This window comes from Trachurus trachurus (assembly GCF_905171665.1).
Source record: "Trachurus trachurus genome assembly, chromosome: 19".
NCBI classification, from domain to species: Eukaryota; Metazoa; Chordata; class Actinopteri; order Carangiformes; family Carangidae; genus Trachurus; species Trachurus trachurus.
Window position 1 is genome coordinate 9,221,202 of NC_139913.1, and position 12,258 is coordinate 9,233,459.

Here is a 12,258-nt window from a genome sequence, read left to right on the forward strand (position 1 = left end):
ATGATGCTCTGTCACCTGCATGGAGTAAAGACAGTTACACCTGTGCTGCTGTCCGTGGTAAAAGTAACTAATGAAGTACTTTTACTCAAAGAGAGCTGCTGTACGTTTTCTTTTCATAGGTAGCCTACTTGTAGCCTACTTTCTTTGAGTATTTCATTTTTCAGCTAGCCTACTCGGAGGTGTAAATGCTAAAATTGACTCCATAAATATTTATTAGATAAAGATAATTAAAAGGTGCGTCATTAGATCAGGGAGAGACTCCACGTGTCAGAGAGGTTGGTTGATCTAATGTCACTGTGACTGACAGCTCGAGCTCAACAGTGGCCTTTATCTATGAGGAACCTCATGATGGAGAGTGACAGTTTCTATGACAACCTGCATGTCAGTCATTGTGACCGCAACCAATCAACCAGCAAAACAACAAAACAAAACAAAACAGGCAGACAGCAGGATAGATAGATAGATAGATAGATAGATAGATAGATAGATAGATAGATAGAAAGAAAGAAAGAAAGAAAGAAAGAAAGAAAGAAAGAAAGAAAGAAAAAGACAGACAGAGGGGGGAAGAAAGAAAGAAGTAAAAAGACACAGGGTAGATAGAAAGAAAGAAAGAAAGAAAGAAAAACAGAGAGAGTGGGATAGATAGATAGATAGATAGATAGATAGATAGATAGATAGATAGATAGATAGATAGATAGATAGATAGATAGATAGATTTTAATTGAATTTATAGGCTATGTTTTATATGTGCAAACAAACAACAAATTATGCACACATAGCCTATGGGAATTTACACACAGTAGACTACTGATCAGTAGCTGAATTATATAATTAGGTATACCATTCACTTATACGGTAAATTCTCATCTGATCTTATCTTAAATTGGTGTAATGGTCGATATAGACACAGACTTTAAGGATATAGGGAAGGATGACAGGTTGATAATGTAAATGTATGCACAGACATGTATACAGGTATGTGACAGTGCTGTTGGGCCTGTGTAAGGTGCTGTGATCGGTCCAGCAGGCTGATTAATACAGAGATATGGGATGCTGTAAATATAATAATAATAGATAGAGGTTCCTGAGGAAGTTCCTGCAGTTTGTCTCTTCCGGTCAAACTCCCAACACACACACACACAAAAAACACACACAAACACAGAAACACAGACACACACACACTTTGTGATAGCAACTCACAGCGGCCGTATGAGTCAATAGGTCGGTATGGAAACCAGATTTTGTCATGTTTTTGAGACACTATTGCATCAACTTGTAATGTCGTTATAACATGATGTGCTCTGTTTCTTCAGACTCTCTTCTTGTTCTGTATTTGTGTGTCTATGTGTGTGTGTGTGTGTGTGTGTGTGTGTGTAGGCTGTGTCTGTGACCATGCATAAGGACTGACTGACTGATCTCTATTGGCTGTCTGGCCATGGCACACACGCACACGCACGCTCCATGCCTGCGGGTCAATTCCATCCCCCTCTTCGTCTCATGCGCTCAGGAAAAAAAAAACACCTCTCTCTCTCCCTCTCCCTCCCTCTCTCTCTCTCTCTCTCATCCGGCGCAACAGCCCGGCAGCAGCAGCGCGAGTCGAGTGACGCGTTTTGCGCATTTCCTGCAGCTCGCACTCACTCACGGATTCTGGAGAGAGGGGAGGACGGGAAACGGGGCGCGCGCAGGGATCGAAAGCAGCTACAAAAAAAAAAAAAAAAAAAAAAAAACGGGAGCGGAGTATATACCGTGATGTATTCAGGGTGGTCGTGAGCCCCTGGAAAAAAGAAAAGAAAAAAAAAAGAGACTGCATTGTGGAGGCAAAAACAAAAAAAGGGAGGCAGCAGCAGCAGCAGCAGCAGCAGCAGCAGCAGCAGCGTTGGTCTCCGGGAGGGAGGACGGACGGTGTCGCGGTACCGTGAGGTCGAAGCAAGGAGCTTATCACAGCCGAGCCGAGCCGAGCCTGGGCTGGAAGCGGAGCACCAATCCCGGATGGCTAGGCGCGGCTGCTCGCTCTCTCTCCCACCCTGACCCGGGACAGACACTCAAGGACCGCGGGGAAGAGGAGGAGGAGGTAGAGGAGGAGGAGAAAGGAGGAGGAGGAGGCTCCTCTCGGGAAGAAGAAGAAGAAGAAGCCGAGCGGAGCAGCGTTTTCCCCCCTGCATTCCCCCCGCTCCGACACGGTTATATCCCCGGCCCTGTTTCTGTTTCCGCCGATACGGGAATCTGGTCTGGCGGCGGCAGCAGCACGGGACCGAGCATAAACAAACAAGAAGACAGCAGCAGCAGCGGCAGCAGCAGCAGCGACCTCTGAGTCCGAGTCCGAGTCCGCGGTGTTGCTGCGTTTTTCAGCCCATTAGGGACCCATCAGCTGCACTGTGAGTGTGCGTGTGTGCGTGTGTGTGTGTGTGTGTACAGTGTTTTGGTGTGTGTGTGTGAATGTGAGTGTGGAAAACACAGTGTTCTGATATGGCTGTATACTAGACTGAGAGTCCAAGGAGCCAGCGGCATTATGGGATGTAGCAGGACTGTGCAGTGACCCCTCTCATTGAAAGGAAACACTCTGTGTACAGGAGCAGGAGGAACAGGCAGACTAGCCTAAACACACACACACTTACACACACTATATACACACACACACACACACACACATCCTTTTGCACACACACACGCATCCCAGCAGCAGCCTGCAGCCATGCCTGTGTTCAGTGGCCTGTTGAAGGTGCGAGTGTGTGAGGCAGTGGACCTGAAGCCCACCCCGTGGGCCCTGCGTCACGCCGTGGGAAAGAGCGGCTCCTTCCTGCTGGACCCCTACCTGGCCCTCAACCTGGACCAGACCCGGCTCGGCCAGACCGCCACCAGGACCAAGACCAACAGCCCCGCGTGGCACCAGGAGTTCTGCACCGAGGTCCGCGAGGGACGGAGTCTGGAGCTGTCCGTCTTCCACGACGCCCCCATCGGATACGACGACTTCGTGGCCAACTGCACCATCCAGCTGGAGGACCTGCTGCAGAACGGGACCAGGCACTACGAGGACTGGGTACGTGTTGTTGGAGGATGATGATGTCTGTAAGCTGTGTGTCTTGTTGTTGCACCGTCGTTGATGAAATGCCAGTCAGCCAGATAGTTGTTGTGACTGTGCAGGTGAATCAGAGAGACACACACACACATGCTGCATGTGTAGCATATCTGATGTGGTGCTGCATGAGGGCAGAAAATGCAATGTATAGTTGTCACACTGGATTGTCAAATCGAGAGATGCTCACCTTTTATGGAGTGTTCACCCAAAACCACACCGGTTCTTACTGGAAAGAGACAAAAGTTGTTTTAATTTCTGCCTCACAATCATTCACATATTTGCACACAAATCACAACAAATGCAGTATAGTTACACACTGGACAGTCAAACCGAGAGATTTTGATTTGATTTATTTAACACAAGTTAAAAAAAAAACAGTGCAAGGAGGGAACGTAGCCTGGAGGGCTTGTACGAAGTTCCCACTCCCATCATCTAAGAATTACATGAAACTCAAGATAAACAATAAGAAGTACAACATAGAAAAATTCAAGATAAACAATAAAATGTACAGTGGAACATAGAAAAACTAATTCATTCATTTCATTTTCTATTCTGCTTATCCTGCACTAGGGTTACGGGTAAGCTGGAGCCTATCTAGAAAAACTATAAAACATAAACAACAAAAGAAAGGAAGAAGGATGCATAATTAACATCAGGAAAATGACAGATAACTTTCTAAAGGATGTGAAAGATGATGTTGACCTCAGAAACACATCCAAACCCTCTAAATGTGATATTAAACTGATGCCCAGATGTTCGACAGAAGGGTAAATGAAGATTGCCACTATGCCTATAGTTGAAGATGCTCACCTTTTATTGAGTGGTCACCCAAAACCACACCGGTTCTTACTGGAAAGAGACAAAAGTTGTTTTAATTTCTGCTTCACAATCATTCATATATTTGCACACAAATGCAACAACGGCCTGTGGACAAATATAGGAAGTTTACTGCCTTGATCATGAGGAGGAACTTATTTACAGGATGTCTGTTGATACTGAGCTCCAGTCTGGTGTCATTACAGACAAGCTCATGTTTTATTTAGTTATTCATGTGCCCCAAAAATGGCCTTTTTGCGCCTCTGCATCTCACGTCTCATCTCCACTGTTGAATCCAGGTGTAAGGGGATCGTTTGCTGAACTCTCATCATCATCACCTCCATCCTCCATCTCTCTCTCTTTGCAGCAGTTTGTTAGCTTGTTGTTGAGCTGTATGTGTGTGATGTGTTGGTCTGGTCTGTGTTGTGTTGTGTTGTGTTGCTCATGTGGAGCCATGAAAGAGTTTGTTTGCTTCCCTGCACTTAAACCCTGCAGCTTTCCTCGCGTCTTTATCTGTGATATGGGAGCTGTTTGAACTTGCATTAGATCTGATTTGGGCATCTCAGGTCCGCAGCCTGTAGTCGTCCTTCCCCAATTCTTCACATTCCTGCTGCCTCTTTGGATTGGAACAAATAGGAGGTGCCATTACCACCACCCGCCCTCCGAACCTCCACCCTCCACCCTGCAGAATCACAATTATTAAGCAGACATGAGTGTGTAGATGTCTAGAGACCTTCACCACAGCCTGGTTACTTACTGAGTGTTGACAGATTACACATAACCAGCAGTGCGTGGGGAAACACTGAAGTTCCTTTTTCGTTTGTTATGGTTCTTCTCGTCATGTAATCTCATTTGTGCTGGGGCTGCGATGCTTTTGGTCGACTCGCCACATGTGGATCTCGTATGTGAGGAGATAAAGAGCCAGTTGTTTCGGGTCCGCGGGTTTTTTGGTCCCCCCACTTGTAGCATGTGATCTCCTCCACGCTCTCGTCTTTATCTCCATCTTTACATTAGAGGGAAAGGCTAATGAAGGTGACGCCAGGACATGATGCAGGGCATGCTGGGATCAAGGGGCATGCGTTTTTTTTTTTTTTTTAAATAACCACGTGTTGTTTTTCCATTCGGCCTCTTATAATCAAATAACATGTATTTCACATCACTACAAAGCCCTTTTTTTCCTCCCAAAGCCAAAGTTATCGTATTCATTTTCTACCTCGCAGACAACCCTTGGTTTCACTTTGGGCTCGTTTGGGGGGCTAATAACCTGTTTGAAATGTGATAATTACAGTGAATGTGCAGTTGTGCTCTCTCTACAGAATTAGCACAATTCCCTTTGTCAATGGTGTTTTTGTTGCGTTGGTTCGTTCGTCTTGTTTAATGCCAATACAGACCCTGCCTCCAGCTGGATTAACATATGACCATGATGTAATATAAAAAAAAAGAAAGAAAGAGAGAAAGAGAGAGAGAGAGGCAACAAAATGTTCATTGTGATGAATTAATCTCAACTCTGAAGTCTTAGGAAGCTTATTTTTTATAGTGCAACATGGTGAAAATCTAACTGGAAGCTTTGTTAATGTAAAGAAGTGGGTATAGTTTATGGAGGAGGGGGTGTAGTTATGAAACCGTATGCTATATTCACTGACTGACGTATAAATAGGCATACACAAACAGATAAACACACAGGTCGTCCCTCAGCCATCCAGAGTAAGGTCAGTGTATGGATCACTGTGTTGATTGACCACATCCCATCGATCAGCCGGCCAGCTCGTCAATACATCTGCCTCACAGCGACACGGTCCCTCCCACTTCCCCTCCGTCCTCCTCCCTTCATTACTCCATTACTCACCACTTCTGCCTCTGCCTGCCGTGTGTCTCCCCCTCACTCATCCTCCCCCCTCCCCTCCCCCGATCCCCACCTCCCTCCACTCGTTTACCGATCATCTTCCTCTTCCTGCCTCGGCTGTGTGTACCTTAAACTCCTCCTTTCATCTTGCTTCCTCCCGATGCTCTTTGCTTTCGCTCTGAAGTCTCCAGTGGGGAGCGAAGGAGGAGGTAAAGTTCAGAGTTGGATCAATCAAATTTGTTGTTAATAAATTCTCTATTGATCGACGACGCTCTGTCTTCCAGCACTGATAATAATAAATCGTGTTAGTGATGCGATCCGTTGTCTGTTTCGGTCCAGAGTGAAACGTTTCAACAAGCGTCAGAATGTCATTAGATCTGGTGCAGATGTTCATGGTCCCCACAGGATGGATCCTAATCACTTTATTGATCTTCTGACATCATCGACAACACATTCATGTTTGCGCTTTTTTAGAGAAATATATTAATCTCTGACGCACGTTCATGCTCCCTTGGGATACATTGAAATTCAGAGGCTCAATGACACAATCCTACTTAAGTCACTGTATGATATCAGTAAAGTTTTAACCTTTTGTGATACTGTATCCTGAGTGTTGCAAAAACATATTCTGATACATTGTGATTTGTGACTGCAAATGATGTATCTGTTTTATCAAATAAGGTTCTCTTAAGTTCTATTCATTGAACTTAAATCATTTTTATTCATGCAAAATGGGATTGTCATGCAGACAGACTGACCAACAGTCATGAAAAGTACTATAATAATCTAGTGCTAAAAAGCTGTACTTGCCATTTATATGATAAAATATCAATACTTGGCATCTGTTAATCGATACAGTATTGCCACACAAAATATCATGATAATATGCCACCCCCATTAGCCAGTAGTTTATGTGTAGAGATAATTAGCAAATGTGAACATAATGAAATACCCAAATTATATGGTGAACAATATGCACTGCCCGTCCAACTCTAATACCGCCTTTAGCTTTGATTACGACATGTATTCGCTGTGGCATCGTTTCAATAAGCTTCTGCAATGTCACAACATTTATTTCCGTCCAGAGTTTCATTCATTACTCAAAGATTCTCATTGGGGTTAAGGTCTGGACTCTGTGGCCACATTGGACAACATTTATTCCTTGAAGAAGATGGTTCCCCCCTATCCTTCCAGTTTTTAATAATACATTGGACAGTTCTTAACCCAATTTTAGTCTCAGCAATCTCTTTAGATGTTTTATTTGCTTGATTCATGCCAATAATTTGACCCTTCTGAAACAGATGAACATCTTTTCCATGACCACAGGATGCGTCTTCAGATCAGTTAGGGTTAAATAAGATGAAACATAATCATCCATGCAGTAATTATCCAATGGGAGGCTCTTACCTATTAGCTTAGTTAAATCCAAGTGGTGACTTTTTTTTTTGGGACGGGCAGTGTCGCCTATAACACCTGCTAAACGTGGTGTTTTTTTATTGCAAGAGTTTACAAAGTGTTTTCCAAGAGACACAGGAAGAAAATGTTCTGTCAGATCATTTCAAACCAAAACTAATATTCCAGTAAACCAAGGCCAGGACCCAGAGCGAGACCTGGACCAGAAACACCAAACGGTGGTTCACTTCCTGCTGTTCAGTGCTCGTTCATCTCAGCTCAGTCTTTCACACTTCCTCCTTCCTTCTGCTGCCCCCCCCCCCTCTCATCTCCTCGCCTCTCTCCGTCCCTCTCGTCTCGGCACCGTTAATCCCCGGCGTCCGTCCTCTCGGCTTCCTGTTCTCCTTCGTCTCCCCCCTCTCTCTCTCTCCACTTCTCCCCAATGATCCATCTCCCGCTCTGGACCCGAGCGCCGTGGGGCCACTAGGTTCCTGCTCTGCTCTGCTCTGCTCTGCGCTGCCGGTGAAATATTAACCAGGCTTTCGATGCTTATTAATTGCCCCACTCAGTAATTGAGATGCTCTGCGGAGCCCATCCCCATGGCGACGATGACAGCCCGTCCCCTTGGTGACAGCCTCTCACCCACAGAAACACCAGGGAGGGAGATATAGGTGGGTGAGAGTTGGGCAGGCAGGGAGGGAGGGAGGGAGGGGTGAGGGGGAGAAAAACAAAGGAGTTTAAACTCAAAAGCCTTTAAAAATGTAGAGAAATGTAAAAGATTTCTTACTCACCATCATAATTACAGAGGTTTGTGTTGCAGCATTGTCTGCCGGACCCACCAAACACAAACACAAACCTCGGACAGGCTTCACTCACTCGCGTACACACCACTTACTAAAAGTGAAAGTAAAAAGTTTTCATGGTCAAAGGCACAGATTTCAAAGTCACTACTTAAAAATCTATAACACTGTAGCCATCCATCATTATGTAGAGCTACATCTGAGGTCAACATACCCTCTACACACACTTTATCACAGTATTTACCCCCTTATATCACCTATAGCTTGCCCCTACTTTCTCTCTATGCACATACAGTATATGGGTTACCTGTTGTGTGCATTTTAATGTAAATCCGACTGAGTTTACCTTTAGTGCAGTGAAATGTGTTTTATAAATACAATTTCCTTGCATTGCCTTTATATAGAGGTGAGCCACATACCACTGTAAACAAAACTGTGTCTGTGCATTCCTGTGGCAACTATGGTATGTCAGTGGTCGGGCAACGCAACTGAAGTGCTGGATCATAACTTTCACTTTTCACTTTTAAATAAGCTGTTTAAGGTAAATTGCTTGAATATGGCTGCTGTCATAGATACTATTGTAATAACAGTCCAGTCAGTGAGTAAAATCTGTTATTTGTTATGAAGGAACCGATGAATAAGAACAACTAGCTATTAAAAAAAATGAGTCAAAATGAAAACTTAACCTCTGGCTCCTGCCACAGAAGTGAAAATGCAGCCAGGTAACAGAGCCTTTGTCAGAAGTAAGTTATCCTTGTTCATTCAATATTTATGTCTTAAGCAGCCTTTAACAAAGGCCATTAAGCCCCTGATGTTTGGAGGCTAAACGCTGTTGTTAGCCTTCAGGGAATACAACCAGGAAGTGGAAAAAAAAGAGCGTCAGTGAGGTTATTATAAGGACAAAACAAAGTTACAGTGACCAGTGTCAGTGCTGCTGCTGCTGCTGCACTTGTAGTTTCTTCAACTGAGTTGTAGTTTTTCTTTTTCTTTTTTGGTGCTCTCAAAATAAACTTAACTTAGCTGAAATCTCAATATTTTCAGCTACATTTAGCTACAAATATAAAATACTTTATTAGCTTATACTGTGATTTATTTTATGACACGAGATGTAATCAGCTTGTCAACTTGTTGGCAGTCGTATCTGACTTTGTATCAGTAGCAATAAAAAAATCATCCACGGTATCTGATCATTAACTTTTACTGCCTCGATAATAATAATTTCGATATGCACATTAGCTGCACAGTAATCTGGAAAACCGCTGGTGCTGGTACTAGAGGAAGAGACGGTAGAGCTAAGTTTGCTCTGTAACTTTTACACATCTGGAAATAAACGCCTTTCAACTCGACTTCAAAGTAAACGCAAATAGGCAAAGTTGGTTAAAGTAATTCAGTTGTTATCAGCAGTTAGGATGTTTATTATAGTATTTAAATTAAAAACAGCGCCGCTTTCACCCGCGCTATTTCTGGCTCTAAGAAAATGAGGCTGAAAAAACAGTGTCAGGTAGATTCAAGGTGCTAAAGGAGAAAAGCAGAGGCGGGAGACAGAGAAGCAAAGAGATGAAATGAAAAGGCCGGGGAAGTGAGGTAGAGAAAAACCGTGATGAAAGAGAGAGAGAGAGAGAAGGAAAGAGCAGGAGATGAGGTGCAGAAGTAAACTCTGTGTACATGTAAACACAACAGGCTGGAGGTGCAGAGCCGTGCAGCCTGCCAGGCAGCCAGCAGCTTTAAGGACTCCGCCTGCCTGAGACACGATGACCACACAGTGTGTAGCGTTCCCTCACGGGGACACGGGCCACGTCAGATGTCAGACAGCCACGGCTTGACACTTGGCAGCAACACACACACACAAATACATACACACACACACACGTTCACACTCACATGCTCATACCTAACAGCAGCCAGGATTACTGACTTCAGGGCTGCAAGTTGAAGACCAGACACCAGGCTTGACTTTTTTTAATGGTTAAAACAGTTTTAATTACATGTAGACCTATTCTTACTAACCCTGTTGTTCTGTAGTTGTCAGATAGTGGATTTTATTTTATTATATATATATATATTAATCAGTATTGATTAGATAAAGATACTGTAGCGGTCAGAAATTCATTTTTATTTCTTTATTAAGTGATTAAGAGTGACAATAATGAACACATAAGAGGTGATACACCAAAATACAGAACAAAAGAATAAGAGGGGGGGAGAAAAACAGGAATAATAATAATTGCAGATGGTGTTATAGGAAAAAAAAAAGTAAATGAATGAAATGTGCGTGTGCGTGTGAGAGAGAAAGGGTGGAGTAGCATTAAGGCTATGCATGTATTGATGATGACATAAAAGTAATGATTAATAATTAATAAACAGTAATTCTAACAAAGAAAAAGGGTCAGGGAAGGGGTTTGTGTTTATGATGTGACACGAATCCTCCAGTTCCTCAGTAGACGACGGTTTATGAGTGCGACCGGTGGTTTTGTGTCACTGAAGCTACGTTAAGCGCCTGGTCACAGATTTACTTTGTGTTGGTTGAACTCCGGTGAACTTTTAAATGTGTGAATTAGCATCGGTGTGTCCCGACAGAGACGAAGAGGGGACGGAGAGTCACAGGGTCCAACGTGGAGGAAGCTGCCTGTAGCTTATTAGCCGTGTCGCAAATCTGCTTTTATTTAATCCTCCAGTTGTTGGAGTAAGTATATTACTAACTGCTCCGCAAACACTTTTTGTAGCTGGTTGGCCAACAAGCTCATGAAGTGACAGTCAGCTCAAAGTGTTTTTAGACTTTTTAACAATTGAATGAAATTGACATTAAAGGGATAGTTCAACATTTTGGCAAATTGGCCCATTGCCATAATCGCTATAGTCTTAGCAGTAGGTTTGTTACCTTTATTTTTTTGGTGCGAGCTATATTTTTAGAACGGCGGAGCAGAGCCGCGAGCTGCTCAGAGCTACGCTACAGAGGCTCGTGGGATTTCTTGGTTTCCCTCATCAAACTAATCAAATACACAATCCAACAACTCCAAAACGACAAGTTGTGACCTGCACATTCACCACGCTATGAGATAATAACAGAACGTTATGAGACAGAGTTGTTTTAGTGGCAAATGCAGAGACTGCTTGCTGAAAAACTGTCCCTGAAGGCAACGCGCATCAGCGGTTTTGCATGAATTTACCTCGAAAACAACTCAGTCTCGTAACGTTCAGTTACTATCTCATAGCGTGGTGAACGTGCAGGTCACAACTTGCACCGACAATTAAATGTAACGAACCTTCTGCTAAGACTATAAGGATTATGGCAATGGGCCAATTTGCCCAAATGTTGAACTATCCCTTTCAGATAAACTTCAGTATGAAAACTCACTGAGGCGAAGTTGGACGTAACGTTCGTTAGCATCATAATAGCCGCCGTGCGCTCGGCCCCTCCCTCCCTCCCTCCCTCCCTCCCTCCCACTTCTCTCTGTCAGGACTCCGGTCTAATCATTACAGCCATATTGTCACCGTCCCTTTCTTTATCCCTGACCCCCAGACTCGTGGCACGCTGCCGGGCAATGACATCACAGGCTCCGCCCCTCTGTGACCTGCTGGTTAAGTAGGGCAGGCTGGATTTAAGATGCACTGTTGCCACAGTGACAATACACACACGCACACACACACACACACACACACACACACAAAGACGAGGGCGATGCTGTGCCCACCGATGCCAAATCAGGTCAACCTTTTGGTGTGTGTGTGTGTGTGTAAGCTGGAGGCTGTTTAATACATGTTCTCAGTGAAAGGGAAGAAATGGGAGGATATAGGAGAGAAGTGTGGGACAGCAGGTGAAACGTCCCCTCTCTCCTTCACCGTCTATTTTTGGTGTCATCAAAGAAAAAAAAGAAAAAAGAGAGACACACTTTAACACCTTTAGAACAGATATCTGTGTTTTATTTTAGGCCGTGAGTGATAACTGAGCTCATTTAGCATTTCCTGAGCGAGTGGTAGGAGATGAAACAGTAAACGACTGCCAGCGGTTTCCTTTGTTGTTGACCGACATGAATCTGCAACGAATCAGTCAGTTTGTTGATTGAAATCTAAATTTTGCCGTTTTTTTATTATTATTTTTCTTTTACTATTCAGTGGGATCCAGCAGCAGGAGCGAGCGTCTGATCCACAGGGGCTGCTGCTCATCAGGCCGTCTGCCAGTCCATCTGCTCGTCACACACACACACACACACACACTCGTCCTGTCCTGTCTTGTCTTGAATGTGTGTGTGTGTGTGTGTGACGACTTGAACAGACAGGAGGATTCGAGTTGGAATGTCGTCGTCCACTCAAATCACATCAATCAATCAAAT

The 12,258-nt window shown here is 44.0% G+C and overlaps 1 protein-coding gene across 1 annotated transcript in view; it reads left to right on the forward strand.

Moving 5' to 3' along the window:
- Nucleotides 1-1,688: 1,688 nt before the first annotated feature.
- Nucleotides 1,689-12,258, forward strand: part of prkcea (protein kinase C, epsilon a) — a 38,278-nt gene continuing 27,708 nt past the window's right edge. The window contains exon 1 of the mRNA XM_083993723.1: nt 1,689-3,037. Within this exon, the coding sequence (XP_083849849.1) occupies nt 2,693-3,037 (345 nt within the window). The 5' untranslated portion in view covers nt 1,689-2,692. The remainder of the gene's footprint in view (nt 3,038-12,258) is intronic.